The sequence below is a fragment of the Mustela nivalis genome (genome assembly GCF_964662115.1).
Source record: "Mustela nivalis genome assembly, chromosome: X".
Lineage (NCBI taxonomy): Eukaryota > Metazoa > Chordata > Mammalia > Carnivora > Mustelidae > Mustela > Mustela nivalis.
This window is the reverse complement of record NC_139040.1, coordinates 36,179,627-36,203,467: the sequence shown is the minus strand read 5'-3', so window position 1 is coordinate 36,203,467 and position 23,841 is coordinate 36,179,627. Positions and strand designations below refer to the sequence as shown.

Below are 23,841 nucleotides of genomic sequence, written 5' to 3'. Positions count from 1 at the left end.
CTTACACTGCCCCAGTCAGAGCTATAAAGCCCTGTCTCCCACATCTAAACGCCCCATGGCAACCAATGATCTGTTTCCCATCTCTACAGTTTTGTCATACCAAGACTATTATATAAATGGAACCATACGGTATGTAACCTTTCAGGACTGGCCTTTCCCATTTAGCATAATTCTCTAGGGATTCATGCAAGTTGTTGCACATGTCAGCAGGTTCACTCCTTTAGATTGCTGACAGCATTCCATGGTGCCATTATGCCACAGTTTGGTTAACTATTGAAGGGCATTTCGGGCTATTACAACTTAAGCTTGCTCTAAAAATTCTTATACGGGTTTTTGTATTAACATAAGTTTACGTTTCTCTGGGATAAATGCTCAAGAGTACTACTGCTGAGTCGTATGGCCATTGCACATTAAGCTTGTAAAGACTGCAGTATTGTTTTCCAGAGTGGGGGTACTCTTTACTTTTTCATCAGACAAGTATTAGGGATCCAGTTTATCTACATATTCGCCAGTATTTGGTGTTTTCTCTCCTTTTTATTTATCTAATCTTGGGGGTTTTAAGTGGTATCTCATTACGGTTTTAATTTGAATTTTCCTGGTGGTTACTGGTATTGAACAACTTTTCATATTGTCTGTTTATTTGCTTATTTCTCAGAGTATGAGCAGGGGATGGGACAGGGAGAAGGAGAGAATCTCAAGCAGACTCCACGCTGAGGAGGGAGCATGACAAGGAGCTCGATCTCACCATCCCGAGACCCGACCTGAGCTAAAATCAAGAGTCAGACACTTAACCAACTGGGTCACCCAGGCACCCCTCTTCAGATCTTTTGTTCATTTTCTAACTTGTTTTTTTTCTTTTTTTCTTTCTTACTGTTGAGTTTTAAGATGTTTTTATCTTTTATGTATGTCTTTGGCTAGCTATGTGGCTTACAACTATTTTCTCCCATTCTGTTGCTTGTCTTTCCATACCTTTTGTGTGGTCTTTGACAAAGCAAAAGTTTTTAATTTTGATGAGGTCCAGTTTATTATTCTTTTTACTTTATAGATGATAGTTTTGTTGTCAAACCTGAGAACTCTCTGCTTAGCCAAAGATCACAAGATCTTCTCCTAGGTTTCCTTTTTACCTCTTTTACACTTATATCTATTGTCCATTTTTTAAGTTAATTTCTTTTTTTCTTTTTAGAGTTAATTTCTGCATAAGACATGAGGTTTAAGTTAGGGGTCATTTTTTTGTTCTATGAATATTCAATGTTCCAGCACCACTTATTGAAAAGGCTATCTTTTCTCTTTTGATTGAATCTGCACCCTTGTCAAAAATCAGTTGTGAATATATGTGTCAATTCATCTCAGGCTCCCAGAGAACTGCCAGGTCCTGAACAAATGCTTAACCGAGAAAATGTACCCCATCTGCCTACTTGCACCAGGAATTACAGTCCATGGCTCCAGTACTGCCCAAGACTTGTCTACATCTTGAGGAGATGGAAAGAGGACATGGCATTGGTTTTTCCCACTGTCCTCAGAGCTGTATTTGGAGATACTTGTGATTCTTCTTGGACATACTTCACCCATAATCTAAATCAGCGATTTTCAAATCTCTGTCTCTGTCTCTCTCTTAATCTCTCTCTCTCTCTTCTTCTTCTAAGTCCTCTATTTAAATGAGATTTTGTTCGGGAGCCCAATACATAAAATAAATACAAGTGTAGCTGTTGTAGTTGATTCAGACATTGGGGGGGCAGAATCTCACCCATCTCCAAATGAAGCAGTTTGAAAACCACTGTTATCATTTGCATTATCAGCAAGATACTAAAGGGAACCAAAACATTTAGGGTCAACTCTGGATATTCAAGAGATCCTTCTTGATGTTTTAAAAAAGATTTTTTTTTTTTTTTTTGCTTAGAAGGAAGGGGTAAGAAAAAAGAAAATTTTTAGGCAACTTCAATGGAAAGAGGAACAAAGTATATTCAGAAACCTGAGCTTTTAGTCCTGGAATTAATACTACTATGACTTTGAACAAGTCTTTGAACCTTGGTGTCTTCATCAAGAAAATTCAGTATTGGAAAGGCGATATGTAAAGTCTCTCACCTCTTTGACTGTTATTTAGGACCCTCAAGGGACTACGATCATTAAAAAACAAAAGAAAGGCAAGTATAGCAATAGACTCACTTCTCACCAACCCGGCTTCCCTTCATGGTAAATCAGGGGCTTACAAACTTTTTTGTAAAAGGCTAGATAATAAATATTTTGTGCTTTCTTTGCTGGTCACATATGGTCTCTGTCATGCAGTCTTGTTTGTTTGCACTTTGTTTTACAACTCTTTAAAGATATTAAAAAACATTTCTTTTTTCATATTGGGGGGCCATCCGCAAACAACGAGGTCATAGGCAGTATTTGGCACCCTTGTTCTAAACTACCAAACACAATCTCTTATAAAACTGATAAACAGGAAGTACAAGGCTGAGGAAAGAATAGAAGTTTAACAAAAACTTGTAAAATCGAACTCGGGCAAAGTGGTATACAATCTGGTCACATCTCTGAAGAGATTTTGCCTCTCTTGTACTTGAATAAAGTGAAAATTGAATGTAGTCAAAAGTATCTTCGAGCTCTAGACTTCCAGAATGGCAAAGAAAGACTCTTTGAAAATCTGCTCCAACAGTGACACTGGAAAAATTGTTAAAACCAACATTTTCAGAACTCTGGAAATTAACAAAAAGTTTTCAGTAATCCGAAGAGTGTTTATTCAAGAAAAATGGCTGAATATAAGAATACCAAAATTTGTAGTGCTTTAGCTTATTCTCTTTCCCTTCTCTCTCTCCCCAACTTCAAGGTAGCCTTGAAAGCCAACAGCCTCCCAATTCCAGTATCTGGAAAACAGCAAACTAGTAGTGAGATGGTGCAGAATGAATTAAGAGCCCCCCCCACAAAAATAAAGCCCCATTCACAGAGAATTGTCACTATTTGGCCTGTTTGGTAGTCCTTGGAAACTCCCATTCATACACTCTTTATTTGACCTAATGCAGAGCACACTCACTGTGAGCCGCCTTTTCAGATGTTTAAAATCACAGCTGCCTAAAGAAGAAGAAACTGTTAGGGCAAATGAAGCTGCTCCAAACATTAAAAGGAAAAGCTAGAGAATTAGTGTCCATAGGAGAGTTTGAAAAGTTCCAACATATTCGCATGCTCCCAGGAATCTCTGTGACATGGCACATTTTCAAAACTGGGTGTATTCTGAGAAAAGACCTAAGACGGTCCTAATCTCTCTTGAGGCCCTGCACAAGCAGCAAACGAAGGCTAAGGCAAAATTATAAACTGCCTGGAAGAGCATTGAAATCATGCCCCAACACACACACACACACACACACACACACACACACACACAGCATCTAAGCCAAGGCAGGGAGCCTTATTGGATCAAGGCATTTAAGGAAATCTAGTAAAATTTTCTTTCAAGAATGAAGGAGGAAACAAGACATTCTCAGATAAACAAAGACAGGGCATTCATTGCTAGCAGACATATCCAAGAAATACTAAAGAGAAGCTTTCAGGGGGGAAATGAAAGGACAATGGACAGTAATTCAAATCCACATAAAGAAAGAACACTTGGTAAAGGTAAATACAGAGGTAAATACAAAAGACACAAGTTTATTTTTGTAACTCTTCTATTATCCAGTTCAAAAGACAACTGCGTGGAATGGTAATTATATATGGGTGCTGATGGACTTATTATGCATAAAGAGGTAATTTGTATGTTAATAGGAGCCCAAAAGGAGGGGAAGGGAGGAGGGTCAAGTCCATACTATGGTAACTATTTTTATATTCAATTGAAATTAAGTTGATATTATTTCAAAATAGATTGCACTAAGATGTCAATCGTACTCTCCAGGGTAGCCACAAACATAACTCAAAATTAGTTAAAAAAAACAAACAAACAAGGAGATTAAAATTGTACATTAGAAAAAACATCTAACACAAAAAAGAGCAAAAATTGAAGAATAAGGGAACCAAAAAACATAAGACATGTAGAAAATAACAAAATGGCAGATGTAATTTCTACCTTATCAGTAATTACATTAAACATAAATAGAATAAGCAAACAAATTAAAAGGTAGAGGTTAGCAGAATGAATTTTTAAAACATAAAGCAAACAAACAAACAAACAAAAACCATGATCTAGCTCTCTGCTGCCTGAAAGAGACATAATTCAAAGACACACATAGGTTGAACACAAAAGATGGAAAAAGACTTATCATACAAATAGTAATCAAAAGAGAGCTGGACAGGCTATACTAATAACAGGGGGAGAAAAAGCTGAACAACTCAAGAGAGCAGGCCAAATAAATTCCCAAGCTGCCCCATTCATTTGGGAAGGTAACAGTGGAAGGTGCTGGGGCAGGTCAAAATTCTCAGAAGGACGGATAAGGGCAGAAATGCATAGGACAAAGACACAACAAGAAGCAATGTAGTATGGGAGACCTATATCCCAGGCCTATCCTGGCTATTTAACTTCCCCTTACAGGGTCTTTGCTTCTCTATCTGTAAGTTGGGGAAGATGCAGACTAGAAGATCTTTCAGTTTCCTTCTGGTTCTAAAATTCTCTAGGTCAGATCATTGCATTTTGTTTTTTATTAGTTAGACCAAAGCAAGAGAAATGAGCTAGACACTGCCAAGTTCATGAACTCCTTGGGAATTTTAAGGGTCTTTTCATTATGGAGGCCACTTTGAGTCCTACCACACGGAACCCTGGGTTTCAGCATTCACCCTTGCTCTTGATTATTCATGTAACAGAACCTTCATTGTGGTTGGTTGGCTGGTGGAAATAATTATAGGAGAAGATTATTTCAGACTTATATTTCAGAGGAAGGCCTAGGGGTAGAATCAGAAGGAAACTGCTCTTGTAGCCGCTATGACTTGGGATGGATACAGTGAGAGTCAGGCTGTGGAGGGAATCCATAGGATAAGGCTTGGGAATGAACTTCTGTAAGTCTGTCCTCCATCCACTTATTTGATATTCAAAAGATATTTTCTTGTGTGGGTAGAACAATGTTCAGGAAAAGGAATTATCTCAACTCTGTATTTTTGTTGATCGATATGTAGAAATACAGAAACACACATATTGCTTAACAATACAAATAATTTGCACCTGAAATTCATTTGCTGAGTCCCCTGGAGCCCTACAGAACAAAATGTTTGTAACAAATACAGCTGTGCTGGCGATACTATTGCGTTAGAGAAAACAAAATCTTGCTTTCTGGTCCAAGGAGCTTATAGTCCAAAGGAAGTCAGAGAGGAGTTTTGAGAAACCTGGCTTCTGGTTTGGGTTTGCTTTTTCCCAAATGTGCCCTGCACTTTTCTGATGGTGTGGCTTTGTTCTTGTTGATTTATTATTATTAGTTTTTTAATGATGGCATGCCCATTCTCTTCACCAGCCATCAAAAGCCTACCCAGGCTTCAATGCCCCACTTAAATGTCACCTAGTCTGCAAAACTTTCCCCATCTCCCACTGTCTCCCAGGCAGAGGACTTTCCCACCCTTTTGTCCGTTCTTGATTACACTACCAAAATCCACTTAGAGTGGTGTCTGTGATTTAAGGATCAGTACCCTGCTTTATTCATCAAACTATCTCTCCAAGCACTTACAGGACAACAGAGAGAAGGTCTAGAAACATAGAGGAAAATGTGTATTTAAATAATGTTAGTTATATTTTCAAATAATATGTCCAATGTATATCCCTCCGATCTCTGGATAACTTTGCAAGCCAAATGCCTCCACATTAAAGGCATGAGTGCAATCACTGATCTAGAAAACATTTTTAAATAAACAAAAGGGTTTCCCTATATTTCTAGGCTTTTCAAACATCCTTAATGTGCTGCCTTCTCCAAATTGTTGAACCATGCTAGGGTTGTCTTTGCCCTCGGCACCCCCTTTTCCTCATTTCTAAAACGGAAATGCCACCTCCTTATCTCTGTCACAGTGTTATCACAAGGGTAAATAGGAAAATGTGCAAAAGGATAAAGCAGTATGGGAATGCACAATGTTGTTCTCATTAACTATCCAAGGACTTACTTTGTGTCCATATTGTAGCACTTGAGTATGCGGACTTTGGCTAACCCCCTCACAGCTGCATTAAAGAAGATTCTCCATGAGCTGCTTAAGAGGGGAAGCCAAGAGGCTGATTACAGCTTAGGGCCCTGCCACAGCCATCAAAGGTTACCAAAGGGATGCTGGGACTTCAAGTTTGTTTCCAACTGCGCAGGAGGAAAGTCATGGCCTCAGCCACCTGCTTCCTGTCTCCACCATGACTCACACCTTTCAGGTCCACTTGGATTGGAGTTCAAATGAGAACTGCTTGGGCCCACTGCCCAAGGACCTTGACGGTGCTAACTAAGGCTCAGGTAACTATGTAAAAAGAAGAGCAAGAAGCTGAGTCCTGAGGCCCAGGAGGACTAAGCCAAGGTCATGACATTTTTAGCTTATTCAGAAAAAACAGTTCACCCTGCATCATTAGTAGGGTTAAGTATGAGGCTGTTGCCTCTGGATTGGATACACTAAGAGAGACACGACATTACTTCTATGACAATTCTGCTTCAAAGGTGTCATATGGACTTAATCACAAGGAAACATCAGACACATCTCAATCAAAGGACATTCTACCAAAGAACTGGGCTGTACTCTCCATTTCTATAATGCACCATCAAAATGAAAGACTGAAGAACTTTTCTAGATTAAAGAAGACCAAAAAGACATAAAAGCCACAGATGATGTGTGGTTCTGGATTGGATCCTGGACCAGAAAAAGGATGTTGCTGGGGCAATTGATAAAGTTTGAGTATGGGCTTTGGAGCATATAATAGTGTCTTACCAGTGCAAATTTCCTGATTTTGATCATCGTGCTATTGTCAGGACTGAAAATATCCTTATTGTTAGGAAATACATGCAAGCTTTTAGAGGTAAAAGTGTATGGTGTCTTCAACTTAGTCTCAAATGGTTAAAAAAAAATGGTGAAGTCTGTGTGTGTGTGGTGTGAGAGAGAGAACACAAAAAAATAAAGTAAATGGGGCAAAAATCTATACAGGACTTCTTTATATTTTTCCTGCAAATCTTACATAAATTTAAAATGATAGCAGAGGAAGAAGTTAAAAATTTAGTAAAAAGTGTACCAAAATCCAAATAGTTTTTAAAAGTTTGCTTTTAAATCATATAGGAAATCATATAATGTTTATTTGCTTATTTGCTTTAAATCATAGGAAATCATATAATGTTTACTTGCTTCACTGTCATAAAAAAGAGTCCTTTAAAAAATAAAAGTATACACTGAAAATCCCACAGTGAGTCTCTGACGGTGCTGCCACCTATAGCTTGTTCTTCAGTGGTTAAATTGGTTTGTAGAATTGAGTCAAAAGAAAATGAAACACCCACACAAAGTTTGCAAACCCAACCAGGAGAAACAGTTTAACAATGCCAGCACTCACCTTAACAGGCTTATGGACAATGGGTCCTCAGCCTAAATGAACTGAACATGTCAATCGTTAAGCTGAACGACTCAAGACAGCAGGCCAAATAAAGGCCCAACTGCCCCATTCTTTTAGGAATGTGCCAATGGAAGGTGCTGGGGAAGATCAGTCTTCTCAGAAAAACAGCAAGGACATAAATACATAGGGAAAAGACCCAGCAGCTTCTGCTAGAGAGTGGAACAGCCGAAGTAGGCTACTCTCCATCTTGGAGTGTCCATCTTAACAAGCTTTGCCCAGAAGAATAACTGAGTAGTTTTCATCCATGCTACAACCTCTAGGCAACACTAGCCATACAAACAGTGCAGCAGATCGTCCTCTGGGGAAACCAAATAGCTGAGCAGGAAGGTTCTGGTCAGGGTCAGTGCCAGAAACTGAAACATTACAGGAATGGAACAGGAAGTAGGGACAGTGGAAGAGGTAATGGTTGGATTAACCAGGAAATAAAATCCTAATGTAGAGAAATGAAAATGGATGTGGGGCAGTAGTGTCCTATTACATGTTTAACAATTGATTTTCTGGGGGAAAAAACAACAGCCTTGATGTGTAGTGTGTGCTGATTTCTGTGATGCAAATATTCCCATCACGGCTGAGTTCTAGGTACCAACATGGCGTCACTGAACACAGAGCAGGGAAGGGATATGCACAATCAGCTCTCATGAGCTAACATGAACTGGCTCAGGCATACTGGTGGCGGTAACCTGGGCACCAGTCCTATGTCTACCACCACCTAGCAATGTCACCCTTGTCACTTAACCCTCCTGGAGCTTCATTTCCTCACCTGCAAAAGGTCAACCTCACAAGATGATCGAGAGAATCAAATGACAGTAATTTATCTTTATCTAAAACCTCTTTCAGCTTGAACATCAGTGGTTCCATGATGGAACTGGCCACACTCATGGCCTTTTGCCTTTTTCCATCTCATTTTGAGTCTTAGGAGCAGGGAGAAGACAAAAGAATTCTAGAGGAAGCTGCTCCAGAGTGTGGCTGTCGGAGCAGAAACCACGTTCACGTGGCCTCAGGGATGAGGTTCAAGGCTGTGACCACTCCCACTCCAGATTTTCTATACAGAAGAGATTGCTGGGTGGGAATCTGCTTGAAAAGTGGGGCTAATGAGTTTACAAATTTCCCTTATTTTAGCAGGATATTGATTTGGGATGACTTGGAAGTGTCAACTGTGCCCAGGCCGGGCCAACACGGTGTATACGTTCCCTCTCCTCGGCCCTGATCCAGAGTCTGCCTGGGAATGAAGCATACAGGGGGAAACTTGGGTCTGTTCATATCTTGATGTCCAGCAAATCTAAAGGAAGTCACTCAGTGCTAACTTTCTTTAACTGCTGTCTTTGTCCCTTCTACCGACTGGTGCCTGGGGACATAAATTGCCCTCAATCTTCTCTTTGCTGTGCCTCTGAATTGGAGTGAAAAGCATTTAGCTCATCCTTCGAGACATCATTTGGGGACTCTATGAACTCAGAATGAGTATTTGGGACCTTCATTACCTCTTCCTTTTGGGTAAGTGTAACTGGAAATAGGTAAATGTGAGGGGTGGGCAGTCAGAGGAATAAATGAAAGTGACTGGAAATTTGGGCCCTGCTGTGATTCCCAGGGATTCAAGCTCAAGGACCAGAGGAAGGGAAATTTTGGCCTTGATGCATTGCTGAAGTAGCTGGCTGAGCAGACCCTCACCCAGCCACTCAAAGAAGTTGGAGTGCAAAGGGGTTTAGTAAGGTATAAGAGACATAATACCTTGTGCTTCCGGAGGCTGCCAGGACTGGTGGGCGTGGAGATGGGTGACTGTTTAGACTTGGGGGTAGAGAGCTGGCTGCTGGAGGTCCCGTTTGCTAGCCCAAGGCAAGAGAAAAGGAAGGGATAAGAATCAACAGCATACAAAGGAACCAGTTTTCCTTCCCCTCCAAAGACACTAAGAACATTCAGGCAAGGCACACAGACAACCAAGTGATTTGATGAACGGAACAAAGGTGAGAAGAAACACATTCCTCAGAAAGGCCAGAACTACAATCCTCAGTTAATTAGATCCTGGAGCAGTAATCCTCCCACCTCTCCCCCGAGTGCTTCCAATTACAGGGCTCTGGTACTTTTCAAATCTTTCTCATATATTCATTCCCAAATTTGACCCTAACACCATCTCCAGGAGGTAGTCTGGGAACATATGATTTTGTTTCAATGTTACAAGGCAGAAAAAAAGTGAGGCAAAAGAGGTTCTGTGCCTTACCTTAAAGGGGAAGGGACAATGGGTGACTGAGACCAGGGATACATCCCCTCTGGGCAGTGATGTGGCAGGTACAAGACAGCCCCGTGGTCAGTCTCTCCCCACTCCCCCACCCACCAGGCCCCACTCTCTCTTCCCTGCTTCATCCTGGCTGAAAAGAACAGAAGGAAAGGAAAAAGAAAGGGAACTACTCAGGAAGAAGAATAAAAAAGAAATTGTGTGAGACACGAAAGGCCTGTAGACCAAGATGGGCAGAGGAGGGAATCAAAAATGAGGGAGAGAAAGAGATCAGGAGTCGAGAGGGGAGACGAGGAAGAGGGGGAGAAGAGGTTAGGAGAAGAAAAGAATGAGGAAGTTTGAAACCAGGAGAAAGGCACAGAGACTGAGGAAGGCAGACAGCCATGGCCAGAGTCAGGGTGCACCCCCATTTCTCTCTAGGCCAACAAAAGGCTGGAAGAGAGATGGTTAAGTATGTAACATTTTGATATTCCATTGTGTTTGCAAGTTGTTTTTATATTCCCTTTGCTAATGAGCTTTTCAAGATCTAATCATGTGAAAAAAATGCAGTGCATGGAAATGAAACAATTAAACAGCTTTTGAATGGATTTGTGTTTAGACATCTCATGTTAAAGTTAATTTTTTTAAAAATCTAAAGACCAACATTGTTAATCAGAGATATTCTGAAACATGCTTTAAAAATAAAGGGATTTTTAAAAAATATCCCAAAGCATGTGGGGGCAGAGGGAGAGGAGTAGAGAAACAAGAAGGAAGGGCAGAAAGAGAGAGAGAGAGAGAGAGAGAGAGAACAGAAAATACTGAAAGTTAAGCAGCAGGATGGCCTGAGAATGTTGCTTAAACTATTGTATCGTGAATATTTCCTGAGGATATATAGTTCCTCTCCTCCACGTAGGATAATGTTTTCCTTGGGCTCTGGAACCTGTGTATCAACTGTGGAGATGGAAGACACACCAGTGGGGAGTTTGCTAAGTCTATCCAAGTGCAAGTAAGCTGAAAACTGGGCACATAGGTATCCACTGGCTTGAGCTGTGTATTAGTGAATGTCTCTCTCACCCACTTATGGAGAGGTCTTTCTCCCTGTCAGGGCTTCCTGAAAGTCATTCATTCATTTAGCCAGTAGTAACAGTGTGCTTTCTCTAAACCAGGCCAAGTATTAGACACTGGGGTTTTAGAGATGAGTAACTCACTTCCTGTAGTGACCCAAGCAAGAATATGGTGGGCTAAGTACTACAGCAGACCCACACAGGATTATTAGACCCCAGGGAAGAGGCTTTGAAATCAGGGGACTGGGAGGCACACAGGAGGAGGTAACGCCTGAAAAACAAAACAAAACAAAACAAAACAAAACCTTGAAAGATGACTCTGGAATAATGGGAGAAAAATCTGTGGAGACAGAAAGTAGATTAATGGATGCCAGGGCCTGGCCAGGGTTGAAGTGGGTAGTTGGGGAGAAATTAAAAGTGTCTGCTATTAAGTACAGAGTTTCTTTTAGAGGGATAAAGGTGTTTTGGCAATTGTGGTGACCACTGCACAACTCTATGGCTAAACTAAAATTCATTGAACTGTACATTCTAAAGGAGTCACTTCTCATGTGAATTGTATCTCAATAAAGCCATTATGAAAAGATGAATTGGGGGGCGCCTGGGTGGCTCAGTGAGTTAAGCCGCTGCCTTCGGCTCAGGTCATGATCTCAGAGTCCTGGGATCGAGCCCCACATCGGGCTCTCTGCTCAGCAGGGAGCCTGCTTCCTCCTCTCTCTCTGCCTGCCTCTCTGCCTGCTTGTGATCTCTGTCTGTCAAATAAATAAATAAAATCTTTAAAAAAAAAAAAAGAAAGAAAAGATGAATTGGAACTCCTTAGGCAGAGGGCAGAAAGGGTATTCCATTTTTTTCTAGAAAGGGTATTCTAGCCTTTAAGATTGTACCAGTAGGGGAAAGGACATGCGAGTGTAAAAGAATACTGTACATTTATAGAGTACAAATAGCTTAAAATGGCTCAAAAACAAGGTGCCAATACTGAGTTCCAGGACATGAGATGGGAGATGACTTGGGCTGTGGGGGCGTTTTGTGGGGCTGTTTGAATTTCACTTGTGAAAGAAATCTGAGAGTGATACTCCCAATTTTGCATTTTAAAATTACTACTCCGGTTACTGTGATAAAGTTGGGGTCGAGTGGGATGGGCTGAGGTAAGGGTAGAAACAAAGAGACCGGTTAGAAGACAATGCACTAGTCCAGGGGCATCTGAGTGGCTCAGTCAGTTAAGTGTCTTCCTCTTGATTTTAGCATTGGGCTCCACACTGGGCGTGAACGTGCTTGGGATTCTCTCTCTCCCTCTGCCCCTCCCCACTCTCTTTAAATTCTTATTTAAAATAATTTTTTTTTAAAGAAGACATTGCATGAGTCCAGGTGAGAGGGGATGATGACTTAAAGCAATGGAGAGAGAGAGAAGGGACAAGGCAGAAGATAGAGACCTAGAGAAATAAGCTTAGAGTGTTATGTCCATGCACTGATAAGCCATGCCAAGAAGAAGGTGATCTGTGCCAACCATCATGGAGATGTTGGGTGCTGGCTTGGCCAGGGCACTAGGCTTTCTGGTGAATGAAGGAAGAAGCACTGTGGAAAAGGCAAGAGTGTGTGGAGCTACAGTGGGGTACAGTAGTCCATTACAGGAAAAGGAAGGAGTTGCAAAGCCACCTACAGTGCCTGAAGGCCTCCCTAGCAGGACCTGACCTGTAGTATACAAGCTAAAGAACAATCTTGGAGGTCGGTCTGAGCTGACATAATAATGCAAGTCTTCCCAAAGAGCCCTGACCTCAACTATGGTCTCACAGATGTGGGCATCCCCAGGTAAGTTCTGGCATTTTGTTCCGTGGGATCGATGCATCCTTTGGCAACAACGGATTGTAGTTCCCCAGCATTTGTCAGCCATGCTACACAGTGGTGGTGGCCATACTCCCCGTGTAAAAATGATATTTTTCACCTACACTCTTATCGAACTGAGGGTGAGCCAACTGGTCTTGCCAAAATGGAGAAAATTGTGAACCACAAGCATGTCTGTAAGGGAGTTTCCACCCACTTGTTGGCCATAGACCTGCACAGACAGGTTCTTGTGCAACTTCCAGTACTTTTCTCAATATTTTTGGAAACGCTCTCCCTCAAACACTTTAGAGGTAATACATAAACCCATATGTTATCAATACCTCTCTGTCTAGTCTCTGTGTATGTGTCTATGTTGATTCTCTGCCGCTCCCTGACTAATTAATCTTAAGCTACCTATAATAAAAGTCTTTATTTTGTCATCCACATTCACCAAGCATTTTGAAAATCAGTTTCTTAATACCTTAACTGCCACTCACTTCAGTGTTGGAAAATGCAAACACTTGCCCAGACTTCTTTCCCCCCACCAGATGTCCTGATGGACTAAAACCCAAAGATGGACATGAAGACATGAGAGAATGTAGACACACACAAGCAGATGTCAAGTCTTCACAAGCTGGAAGAGTCCCTATGTTTACAGACTAGATTAAAAATACATTCACACGTGGTAAAATATACCTGGGAGGGTGCTATTTGATATGGACTCTAAAGCCAATTCATATAAATGTCAAGTAAGAGAAGGAGCAGGAAAAAAGTGCAAATAGGGTTTGATAAACTGTGCACGGTCTGACACTGGCCAATCCATGTGGACGGCCATGACAGTTCATTGAGACAGTGGCCAGAAATAACACCACTCCTTGACATCTGTTATTGTCCTTCATTTTTCTTTACTAAATACCCTCAGATCTTGTCTCTGAGCTTCTAATTCTCAGCTGCAATTTGGGGATGCACGCAAGGAGACTTTACCCCCTTTGAATTATCTTTCTCCTTTCCCTGCTCAGAACTACTGTCTTCTCTCACTATGGTTACTTTTATTTCCTCAGAGTCCAAATCCTTTCATTCCTTTTTTCCTCATTGTACAGGGCAGTTTTTTCTCTATATAACAAGGTACATTGAGGACTTCTCAGTCTCCTAGGCCATCTTATCAATGTTATCAATAAAACACAAGATAATATTTAGCACTTATTCAGTGTCTGATAGGCCAGCACTCACTGTGCATGCACACACCCACCTACCCAACCCCCCCAAATACAGTCTCTTTTAGTTGTATTTTCATTTCCAATGAGGAAAGAGAGGCTTGTTCCAGCTGGAGATAGTAAAGTCAGGATTTGAACACACATCCCTCTGATTCCAAATCCTATGTGTGTTTCGGTTTGTTTTTGGTTTTTGCTCCACCACTCTTGCTTTTATAAATTAATTGCTTCTGGGACTCCTTCCTATGTCCTATGACAACTCTTCTGATGGAGGAAAGAAGGAGGCAGAAAAGTTGTGGTAGAGAAAAAAGAGAGGAATAGGACAAGGTAGAAATAGACACCAGAGCTTACATACATGTACCAGATTTTATTCTACTTACCTAGTTTAGATTAGAAAGGAGGACATTAGGAGAAGGAAGGGAAAAATGAAGTGGGGGTGGGGAATCAAAGGGGGAGACAAACCATGAGAGACTATAGACTTTGGGAATCAAACTGAGGGTTTTAGAGGAGGGGGGTGGGGGGATGGGTGAGCCTGGTGATGGGTATTAAGGAGGGCACATATTGCATGGATCACTGGGTGTTATATGCAAACAATGAATCATGGAACACTACATCAAAATTCATTGGCGTACTGTATGGTAACCGACATAACATAATAAAAAAAAAAGATTAGAAAGTATTTAGCAAGAAACTTCTTTTATTTGCCAAAATGACTGGGTATGATAGACAATGTCATGAAACACTAGCAGACAGAGCAGCCAGCATGGCATGTAACTTCTGTCACACCACACGTCACACCATTACTCCCTTCAGCTGCTGTCCCTCAACTATGCAGCACGATGGCCAGGCTTGGCTTGGCATACAGTCTTGTCTCCCTAGCTTCTCTGAATCATTATGCCTGCCCTTGCCCCAGTGCTCATCTTCAAAACCTTGGCTCTGTCAGAATGGAGCAGGACGAAACCAAACAAAAGATGGCTGGTCAGGTAACTAGGCTGACATACCTATTCACAGGGATTTATGTGTATGGTAGAAAATGGGTTCCCAGGAGTGAGGAATAAGACAGGTTGAGTTAGTTCCCAAAGAATAAGGAGAGAGTCTAATTTCTGGCATGGGCAGCCAAGGACAGAGTATGGTCACCAGGCAAGCAGCGTTGATCCTGAGCTCCTAGACTATGGATTCCCTTGTCTGGAGGCTGAATTGATCCCTGGAAATTGGGATGCAGCTGTGTGTAAGGTGGGTTTAAGTAGTCCAGGTGTGGCAATTATAAAACTGTCTGGGCAGTGAGTTAGACAAGTCATTATACTTTATGGATTCAAGTTTGGATGGCCAGAGTGGCACAGAAAAGAAAGGCGGGTGGGGGAGGGGCTTGGCATCTACTTTTTACCCAACCTTTTCCAGGAGACCAAATTAATAATGCTCATTCACTTAGCTCTGGCTTTTTCTCCCATTCTAATCTCAACACTTGACCTCAACTCAAAATCAAGCCTATTGGTTTTGGTTGGATGTAATTTTGAAACATTGCTCACTAAAAATAACCCCGGTCTTAAAAAAAAGAGAAAAAAAAAGCCATGACAATAATTTAAGAGCTGTCTTAACAATTGCAGTTGTATTTATACAATTGTTTTCAAACCACTTTACCATATATGAGTTCACATGATTCTCCTGATAAACCCAAGAAATGATGGCCAGGAATTAGTGGTCTCCTTTTAATCACAAGAATATAGAGGTTCAGAGAGAGTAGGACTTGATTAAAGGGGAAAAATTGCTTATCTTTAATGGATGATGGCCTCTGGGGTTTCCACATCATATTCCTCCCACTGCAACCTTGTAGTGATTGGTTCTCTGTCTTGTCTGCTCTCATACCCTAATGCCTTGCAGGAGATTTCAATACATAACTCAGCCACTTCCTTATTTTCCTCATATTGAGATGCTCTAAATGTTCTTTCATTCCAGTTCAAACATACCCTCTTTTCTCCCTACATATACAGGGAGTTTTTCTGGAAAGCCATTCAAGTAGAACCAAGGTGGTTTCAACTTACTTCGAACAAGGCCAAGAGACAGAGCCTGTGGTTTTTACACATTCATTACAAAAACACCCTTGGTATGGGTGTCTGGACTGGTTTAGCTAATTGTTCCTTCTCAGTGGAAAAATTGTGTCCCTATCCCCAGACCCATCCACAAGAGATGCCCAGAACTGAGGGCACAGGAATAGTTCCTCACGGATCCCAGCAGAGGGCTGATTCCCAGGCCAAATTAAGTCACAGATTGTGAGATACCGTCACTTCGGGAGCTGGAAGTGGAATTCTAAATCTATTTCCTATAGAGTCTTGGGCAGCATGCAGCTTTGAATCTTCTAAATCAGGAGAGAAGAATTTGCAAAACAAATATGGACACCCATTCCTGCAATATTTTGACACAGATCAATGTCCCACAAGAAGAGGACATCTGTAAGGAGGCTGCTGGAGTGCCAGGATTGTTTTCTCTGAGTTGATAATGCTGACAACATTTGTTTCCTGTTGAAGGTGGTTTTGCTGAGAGCATGTATCTGGTGGAGCGAGCCTGCTGTCTATGCTCACTACTGTTTTCATAGGGTATAAACTAGAAAACACAGCACAGTTCTTAATCTGCAAAAAGAACACATGCTTTCGGAGTCAGTCAAGGTTCTAAATCATGGCTCAGCCTGGATATGCGTGATCTCGGGTGTTCCCTAACCTCTGTAGGTCCCCACATATCCGTAACATTTGAATGAAAAGACTGCTTAACTCAATCGTTGTTGTTTTGAGGATTACACGGCAGACTATACATGAAATCCTTAGCTAAGTGCCTTAGCGCATAGAAAAGGCTTCATAATGACATCTTCTTAATACTGCCACAACTAGAAATGGAAGGACATGAATAACTATGCAACCTATAGGCACTGAGTAAGGAAACCCCCTTTTACAAGGGATGATTTATCAATCTCTACGGACAGAGGACTTTCTTTGGCTGGCAAGTCAGGCATTAGAGGACTGAAGTTTTTCCAAGTGAAGCCCATTGCTTTTTAGTTCCTGCATTTTGTTGCATTTCAATTATCCCAAAAACATTGTCCTTGCACTCAGCCCCCTGCATTTCTCTTTTTTACAATCTCCGCCATTACCATGGAGGTGATCCATGCATACTGTGTGCAGCCACTGAAGGCTCTGAAGCAGTGGGGGGAGGGGGAGGTGTCACATGATGGGAATGCATTTTAGGGTGAGAATATGGTGGCACCACACCAGATGCATCAAGGGACCGAGATTTGAAATAGAGATGCTACTTCGGAGTCTGTGGAGCAACCCTCGTGTCAGGTGATGAGGGAAAGGAAGGAATTCCTGTGTGAGTGATGTGGTGATGTTTCAAAGGTTCCACAACAGGAGTGTATGGTGGACTTGAAGGAGTAAAAACATAGGAAGAATCTAAGATAACGTGAAGATGTTGGACCCGGGGAACAGAATAGAATTGATTCTATTGTCAGGCAGGGAGTTGGGGGAGGAAATGTTTTTGGTTTTTAGACACATTGTATTTGGTACGGGTAAGTAGGATTGTCTGGAAGGCATTCATGGGATTAACATACGGGAAGGAAGGTTGGGGCTAAAGATGTAGATTTAACAGCCACCTCCCTATGCCATCATATGCTATATTTATCATCTTCCCTGCTCTTTTGTTCATGCTTTTCCCACCTGTCAGAAATAATCAATTTCCTTATCAATTGAAATAACCCTCCTACAAGCCCCAGTATTTCCAGGAAGACTTCCCTTAGCACTTACTGGTCTCATCTCCCATTCACTGGGCACTTAAACAAACCATTACTATTAATTCCCATTCAGCACTGTGGTGCGATGGTTAAACTGTGGACTGTGGAGCCAAATTGCCTGGGTTCAAACCCCAGCTCTCCCACCAATTAGCTGTATGGTCTTGGGCAGGTCACTTAGCTTTCATGTGCTCTAGCTTTTTCGGCTGCAAAATGGGGGTAATTGTGCCTACCTCGCAAGGTTGTTGTAAAGATTAAATTGGCTAATACATATAAAGTGATGAGAACAGTTGCTTGGCTCATAAGAACTATATAAATATTTGTAAGTAAATTTTTTTTATCAAATTTATATATCTCCTGGTTCCCCAATTCTTAGTGAAAATTTGTCTTACTCCTTTTCCCTGTAGCATCTAGCACTACTAGGTATCGCACCCAAACTCTAGAGATTCAGTCGTATTTAAACACAAGTTCCAGACTGTAGCAGGTTGATAGAACCCCTACTATAGGGAGATGGGTCGACACCACCACATACCATGCCCCACAGTGTGCTCAGAGACCCCCATTATATTGCTTGCTTCAACAATTTAAGTGGTTCTCCAGCGATGACGGAAATGTTGCCTTAGATGTAAGGCAGTTCTTTCACTGGAACTAGACATAAACTGTGGTTTTAGAAAGAATCAGAGTGAGTGAAAGGCAAGGGACACTTTTCTCTTCCCACAGTTTTGCCAAGGGCACCACTTCCCCTTAGAGTGACAATAGGGGAGGTGATGGAAATCTAGGACCAGGCACTGGAAACAGAGCTGCCTAATTCCTTATAGCTATGCTCGATACAGCAAAAAGAGTGACACCGAGCCCACTCCACTCCCCAGCTTCCCCACATCCCTTGCCTGGAGGTGAAGGAAGCAGAGAAGCAAGGACTAGCCAACAGAGATCTTTCTATTTACTACTCTGGAGTTTCCATTCCTTGCCTTAAGGACAGTGTGAGGATTGCCTGCCTGGAAGTCAGGACCACTGGACTCTAGCTCTTGGTCACCAAGTGGCTACATGGCATTGAGAAGACTACAAGATACTGAACATCTTTACATCTTAGTCTCCCAGTCTAATTTTCCTTTCCCAACCTCATTCATGGTGCTATTATGCGTGACAGCAAAGGTGATAGACTCAGAAGTATTTTGCAAAGTGCAAAGCATCTCATCTATGTCGAAGATTGTTACCTTGGGCCTCTCTTAGACGGAGAGGAAATTGATTGTGCTGTCCATTACACTAACTACTAGTCACATGTTGCTTTTGAGCATCTGAAGCAGGACTAGCCAGAATTGAGATGTGCGCTCAGTATAAGATACAACCTGATTTTAAAGAATGGAAAATAATCTCCTTAGTTTTTTTTTTTTTTTTTTACTTCAATTGCATGTTGAAATGATAATATTTTGGATATATTGAGTTGAATAAAATATATTATCAAAACAGGTTTCACCTGTTCTTTTGACCTTTTTAACTCTGGCTATTAGAAAATTGAAAATGATCTACAAGGCTCACATTATATTTCTACTGGACAGAGTGACACATTCAGGAAGGGCACAACAGCCAGGTCCTTCTTTAGGCAACTCAAAGCAGCCTCCTGGGTTCAGAAGAGAAATACGCCTGGATACAATTCTCCCATGGACACCGCCCCCCCCCTCCCTGCTTCACCGCTGTTTTGTGTCCCTTGACCTCCCCTTACAAAGGCTGTATATTTTGGTAGTGAATCCATTCTTCCTTGGGGCTTTGGGAATAGGGAAGATTTGACTTTCAGGACTAGGTATGCATAGGTTGGGGGAAGGAGGGTGGGGAATATTGAATTGCTACAACAATGACTTACTGCTGAACAACAGCGAACTAATTATCACATTACAATTCTCTCAGCCTACCAGAGTTGGTAATTAGCTTCCTTGGAGGCTCCTTCAGAATAAAAAAAAAAAAAAAAGGAAGGGGGGTGCGGTGGGGAGAGAGAAAGAAAAAGAAAAGATTCCTTCCCAGCAACTAGCTACTTTGTCCTTTTAATTCAATTCAGTTCAATTGGGGGTAGTTGCAAAAAAGGAAAAGTTAACATGTTCATGGCTGAAATGGAAACAGCAAGAGACGGCCCAGAAAGGTCTTCCTGCAGCTCTCAGGCTGGGCTTGTCTTTTTGCCCACCAAAATGGCAACTCCTGAGTTAATCCAAATGGGGGTACTATACAAGCTTTCTTCAAACCCCCCAAAGGAGACCTCTGGGCTCAGATTTGATCTGCTTACCACAGTTCCCTGTCCTACTTTAAAGGCAGAAATGGCTAATGGGACTTGGATTCTAAAAGTCCATCAGCTCTGCCCAGGGAGAATGAGAGCTCCTTCTAGCAATATTGTATAGACAACCAAATCCTTCCTTAACTGACGTGTAAGGCTTAGCAGCAGACAGATTCCATTTGGGGTGCCCTCAGTATTGGCAGGAGTGGGAATTGAACTCAAAGGGAATAAAGTATACAGAGTTTGATTTATTCATGGGAAGAGCAGAAAAAAAAGATAACTTAAGAACCAAGGAATCAAATTATGATGCAAATTACAGACCAGATCACATCAATTTACTAAACCTCAAGACAAACCGAACCCAGATATTAACTGAACCATGAATTGGACCAAATGTACACACATATATATGGATGGATGTGTAATCGACTCATTGCTCTTATTCACTCACTAGTATTCTCTTCTGAAAGATTTGTTTTATTTTATAGCTTTAAATAAATATTTGCTTTCTCCCAATTCCATTGCTCTGTTCTTCTTAAAAAATATTTGAAAATCTAGCAAACTTGTTCAAACCTATATATTTTCTAATGAACTAGAACATCAAAACATTCCTTTAGCTGAACCTGAACTGAGCCAATGTTTCGTTTGGTTTGAGTCCCTGCTGCAGTGGAACATTTTTGGCTGTTGTTTGCCTTCAAAGGAAGGTAGTTAAAATTCCCTGGAAATGGCCTATCTTCCTTAACCTTGGGTTACTCAGGTTGAATGAAAAAAATGTGAATCCATCCCACAAGTCCCAGATCCAAGACAGACAAACCCAGGATGGAAACAGGGCAGCATTGCCATGTCCTAGAAAAGAACAGAGAATTTCAGCCCCACTCCACACCATTATTCTTCAGTTAAATGTGTATTAACCTGCCTACATCCCTTGCTGAGAGCTCAGGAATACCTTACACTTCCTGATGCAAAATTATGCATTGTCTATAGCTCATCCTTCTAGCTATTCAATTCTGATTCCGTGGAAGCTATTGCACAACTCTATAAATTGGAAATAATTGATAATACTGGAAAATGATTTTTGCCTATTAGACATGTGAATTCTGTCTTAACCAAATGGGAAACCAAGTCTTAGACAAGGTGAGAAATTTGTCCCAAGTAAAAAAGCTGGGAAATGATGTCATTGGGCCTTTCTACACAGAGGCCTCTCTCTCCTTTTCCATATCCTCTCCCCCTCCATTTTGAAGCTTGAAATGGTCCTGAGTGACATTGGAGGTGGGAAGGGGAAAATGGGTATGTCAAATCCAAACCTTACCTAAAGTACTGTTTTGCCTGAGATCAGCTTTGGCCCTGTGGAATGTTCACTAAATGGATGGCCTGGACATGGCTCTAAACTGCCATGGAATGGACAAGGTCATGTTATAAAGATCCTTTTATGCATTGGGCCTCAAATCATGCAGAAGATCTAGACACATCATCTGTGATAAGCTCAAACATTCTGGAAATTGCCATTAAGGCTGGCTAGACTAGAGTTTGGCTTCATTTCTGTTCATGAACTATCTGAAATAAAGATTTATATTCTCTCTCATGAGAATACCACTTTGGATTTTTTGCTGATAGGGAGCAAGAGCTGTTTGTGGTTTTGGTATCCACCAAGTCAAGTCTCCTTTCCCTGCCTCAAATTGGGTTACTCTTTTTATCTTGTATATGTAAATCTCTACTCGTTCCTTCTTTTCGGCAAGGGAGTTCTGAGGAGCAAAAGCAGATCTTGCTTGCCTTTGTCTGGGTTGGAATCTATTATAACTCCTTTTAATTTGACAATTATCCATTGAGTCCTAATGTATTCTTTCTTGGTCTCTAGTATCTTAGAGTCAGTGAGGTACATAGTTTCTAGAAGGGAAATTCTGCAGGCAGTGCTGATGATCAATAACTTGACATATGTTTAAGCTGTGTTTAATTACAGGTGGTTGTGTTCACATGTGCTGGATAACCCACCTGGATACAGTCTGCAGAGAATCTACTGACTTCAAGCTGCTGCCGTCTCAGCATTTTTAACTAATAAGTTACGTGGTGGTTTAAAAATAGGTCCACAAATTGTTGGCAGTCTAAAAACAAGTCCACCTTCCCTCAAGAGGTGAAGACTGATTATTCTTTCCTTGACTATGGGCCAGACTTAATGACTGCTTTTAATGAATAGACTAAAACAAAAGTGATAGTATGTGGCCTTGGAAACTAGATCATGAAAGGCACTACATATTCCTTGTTCACTCTCCTGAATCACTCTCTGGGAGAAGATCCTGTTCACGGCTATCTTGGAAGCAGATCCCACAGTCCCCATTGAACCTTCAGTTGACTGCGGCCCCCACTGACACTTTGACCTCAACTTATGACAGATCCTGAGCCAGAGGGAACTGCAAAGTTAAACAATCCAAAATTCCTAACCCACAGAAATGATAAAATAATAAATGTTTGTTGTCTTAAGCCATTAAGTTTGGGGGTAATTTGTTTCATAGCAAGAGATAAATAATATAGATTAGAAATCGCAGAAGTGGTCAGTGATATTTCTGAAAAAAATGATTGGTTAAGCAGTTATTGTCAGAGTTTATGAATCTTGACCAAGTGTTTAAAGTCTATTTTTTTTCAAAGCCCTGCCTAGAATTTGTACAAATAATTTCATTTTTAACCCAAGGGTTAAAACCTAGGTCTTCATAGTGTAACCCATATAAATTAACTTAAATAGATTCATTTGTTGTTTTGTACACTTCACCAAAATATCACCAAACACATGCACTTTTGTTCCTCTAGCAAATATTCCCTAAAAGCCAACTAAGTCTCTAGCACCACACTGGGTGAATTAGGCACTCTTACACATCTCCTCATTCACAAACATTATTTGAGCATCGGCTAGGACCCAGGCACTGTGCACAGCACTGAGGATACAAAATGAACATGACATCTTGCCCTTGAGGGGCCCAGTATTTGGTCGGGGGAGGGGATAGTAGACAGGTAAATACAGACTTTACAACACAGTGTGGTTAATACTACCCCAGATACATGAAGAACATGCTCTGATAGTGCACAGAATGGGAACTATTTCTATTTGATGTGTTGAATGATGAACAGACATTTTCAAGCAGAGAGGAGTGGTCGGCTCTAGGGACAGCATTCAAGGAGCAGGGAAATGGGATGAGCAAAGACATGGAAGTATGAAAATCTCAAGCTGCCTCCTCTTCACAGTTTAGTTCCTTCTGCCCGAGTGGAAAAAAATATGGCTGGTGCTGTGCATGTTCCTTGCAGCATGAGGCCAGCAGGACAGGCTGTTTTTCTAGGCCATGAGCATTTCAAAGTGAACAGGCTGCTCAAGCTGCCTCAAACCGAAGAAGAGAGAAAGGGCATTTGTGCTCTTTGCCCCAAAGCTCCCAGACTCCCAGGCTAGAAGAATTTTCATGGCCAGTCGAGCCTTGGGGTGAAGGATGTGAGTCCTCTGGACTGTACAATTGCCTTCCCATGAAGAATTCACACTGTCTGCCCCTGACTTTACTAAGTTTCTAAACTTCAACTTCTGTGGCCTTTTACCTTTCAGATCAGTGTCACTCAAACTGTGGGTGCAAGCTTTTGCACCCGAACTTAAAAGAACACACTGCTGCTTTTCTTAAAAAAAAAAAAAAAAAAAAAAGTCAGCTGAAGTAAATGTTTGCTTAGTGGCATAATTTGCATTTGGCACAAGCTTCTAGTCTTGTCACAGACTGATAAATAGTTCATGCATTGGCAGTGATCCATAGACCACATTTTTTTTTTTTTGATCACTCACTATCCACTAATTAAAATCCTGTGTTACAAATCTCTGTGTTTCCTTTTAGAACCTGGCCTATGTAATTCTTTTTTTCTCATTGTGAGAATGATGCAAATGATTTCTTTTCTCTTTCTGTTTTGGCTTCTACAAAGTTCAAAGTCAAATTTGAAGCTCAAGCGTGTCAACTCTGTTGACACTTCAGGG

At 41.3% G+C, this 23,841-nt stretch overlaps 1 protein-coding gene across 8 annotated transcripts in view; it reads right to left on the bottom strand.

Moving 5' to 3' along the window:
• DCX (doublecortin) overlaps positions 1-23,841 on the bottom strand; it is a 122,963-nt gene that overhangs the window by 8,404 nt on the left and 90,718 nt on the right. For 4 of the 8 annotated variants that reach the window (XM_082716745.1, XM_082716744.1, XM_082716747.1 and 1 more), the window contains exon 6: positions 9,248-9,345. The exons of 1 other annotated variant lie outside the window; for it this stretch is intronic. In XM_082716745.1, the coding sequence (XP_082572871.1) occupies positions 9,248-9,345 (98 nt within the window). The remainder of the gene's footprint in view (positions 1-9,247; positions 9,346-23,841) is intronic. 3 more of the 8 variants (XM_082716746.1, XM_082716748.1, XM_082716751.1) reach the window with 1 other exon arrangement.